We start from the raw sequence: 2,544 nt of genomic DNA, 5'->3' as shown, positions 1-2,544 counted from the left end.
ATGCGTGAGGAGTTAAGATGCTGACCGGGAGGGAGCCGGGAGGGTCTGGCATAGCTCTTGGACCAGATCCTGGCATCACTCCCTGGGTGGCAGGGGTTCCTGGACCCCCGACTCAGCTCCACCTGGCTTTGCTATTCTGTGTGTCTCATCCTACCAAGCATTCCACTCGCAACTCTACCAGGACTTTCACATGTGGCCCAGGCCCCTCAGGCTGCTGGACTGCCTAGAGGTTGACCCGGGGCCAGGCAGTGCCCTCTGGCTGTGTTGGCATAGTTACAGGGCACCAGCCTTGTGTTGGCATGGTTACAGGACACTAGCATGGTGGCTCGGGTGAAGTTGCTTTAGGAACGGGGTGGAGGGAGGCCTGTCTTGCCCAGGTCACTGCCTGTCCGGGCTCCCAGGACGGGCTCTGATCGAGTCGGCCGTCTTCAGAGGTGAGCTCACTGCCTCCTGAGCAGGACGCCCTGCTGGCTGGAGGTTTGGGGGTGTCCATGGGACGGGCTGGCTCCCTGGTGATCGGCTCTCTCTTCCCTTCACAGCAGCAAACCCTCTGCTTTGCTCCACCGCCCGCTACCACTGTAAGAATGGGCTCTGCATCGACAAGAGCTTCATCTGCGACGGGCAGAACAACTGCCAGGACAACAGCGACGAGGAAAGCTGCGAGAGCTCGCAAGGTAGGAGGCGCCCGGCCCTAACCAGTGGTCACAGTTTGCAGCCCCACCCCGTGGTCATCCTAGGAGGGAGGACACGACACCCATGCCCTCCTCCACACGCGCGCACCATGTTCATGCTTGCACTTGACCCCGCAGCCCTTGCACACGTGGTGCTAATGAGAAGCACCATCCCTTTTGTTTTTCTCGTGTTAAATAGCATATGCACATTTTCTCAAAAGTGAAGTTTGCCCCAGCTCCGTGACACCCTGTGGGGCCTCTGCTGTGGTTTTCTGAGTCGCTGCATCGTCGGGGGCCCTCGAGGCTGTTCTTACCATTGAATTTCTCCTGCGGGATGAGTCTGGGTGGGCCGTGTGCGTGGTGCACGGCTCCGCCTCGCCGTACAGCTGTTGGGAATAATTTTTTTGCTTCACCCGGCTGCTCGCATTGTCTGCACACGTCAGTTTCACTGGGCTACCCCCGGCGTTCGCTGCGGTTCTGTTTTCTCCATTTTTGCTAATTTAGCGGACACAGAATGACGGCCTCCCAAATGCTTGCATTTGCTTTTCTCTGGTTGTGAGCAAAGCTGACGTTCCCCATGTGCATGTTTGCTCTTTGTTTCCTCGTGTGTGGATCGCCTGCTCCTCTCAGACTCTCCGCCTCAGAGCTGTTTTCTGGAAGCCAGGGGGTGCTGTTTGGGGTGGAAAGATGAGCGTTTTAGGGAACCCCGGAGGGCACAGCAGGGTCGTATCCTCTCTGTGAAAACTGACCGGGTACCTTTCTTTACTCATTGACCGTTTCCTGTAAACATGTATTTTCTTCAGTGGTGAGGCCAAAATACAAAGATTTAAGAATGTACATCCACTTTAAGGCAACCTAAAAGGTATATATTTCGGGTATAAACTAGTACCACCTGAATGCAAGCTTTACCTTTTTTTTTTTTTTTACTTAATATTATATTGCTGTGATTCACCCATATTATTGTTTGTTGGCAGAGTTCATTTTCTTGACTGTTACTCAGTATTCCACTGTATAAATGTACCACAGTTTCTAGACGTAATAAAACTGCAAAAAGCAAGGTGAGGGAAAGACGTAACTGGCCAACTCCAGTCAGGAGGTGGGATGGATGGGTTCAGATGAAGGTTCTTTTCAAGGTCCTGGCTTTTGTTTCAGTTGGTGCTTGTTATGTTATTAAAAACGAATAAGTGGGTCATTCATAGACCACTGGTGACAGTGGGTCACAAACCAGGGATGGTGATCCATCCGAACCTGTACACTCCAGGTCCAGAGACAAGGGCAGACAAAATGTGCATCAACAGAGCCTCGGCCAAAACGTGTGCAGAAAGCAGCTGTGGGAGCTTATTCTTGGGTAGCATTAGCCTCTGTCCTTGGGTCTTCACTTCACCAGGGGTTCTTAAAGTGTGGTCCTCTGAGAAGCAGCACGTGGAACCCTCCAGAATGCAGAGCTCAGGCTGCACCCCAGACCAGCGGAGTCACCCGGGAGCCGTGCTTCTAGAGCCTTCGGTGATTAAATACACAGTGAAGCCCGAATCCCCTGTTGTGCACCAGCCTCGGCGAGGTCTCTTATCTCGCCATTTGCCGAGGAATTTCTAAACTTCGATGGAGCGGCAGGGTATTTCTAGCCTTAACTCAAAGTCAGTTTTATAAACCAAGCGTTAGGCCAGTAAAGACTCCTTTGGCCTGTGCCATCCTCAGTGACAGATAGCAAATGGGGGGAACCAGTCACAGAGTCGAGGACATTCTAGCATAGATAGGAGGGGTTGAGGAGGTTTTCTGTGCTATTTCTTAGGTGGTTTCCTATGTGTTCACTGGACTCACTAATGGTGCCCTTAGATGATCAGCAAAAGGACTCCCGGATCTAAAACTGAGAAGT

General features: G+C 52.4%; 1 protein-coding gene across 1 annotated transcript in view; it reads left to right on the top strand.

Annotated features, from left to right (window-relative positions):
• Positions 1-2,544, top strand: part of LDLRAD3 (low density lipoprotein receptor class A domain containing 3) — a gene marked incomplete at its 5' end in the record, with an annotated part of 129,556 nt that overhangs the window by 48,537 nt on the left and 78,475 nt on the right. The window contains one exon of the mRNA XM_015559014.1: positions 540-674. Coding sequence (XP_015414500.1) covers positions 540-674 — 135 coding nt within the window. The remainder of the gene's footprint in view (positions 1-539; positions 675-2,544) is intronic.

The sequence above is a fragment of the Myotis davidii genome, unplaced genomic scaffold (genome assembly GCF_000327345.1).
Source record: "Myotis davidii unplaced genomic scaffold, ASM32734v1 scaffold94, whole genome shotgun sequence".
Lineage (NCBI taxonomy): Eukaryota > Metazoa > Chordata > Mammalia > Chiroptera > Vespertilionidae > Myotis > Myotis davidii.
This window is presented reverse-complemented; position numbering and strand designations above follow the sequence as displayed.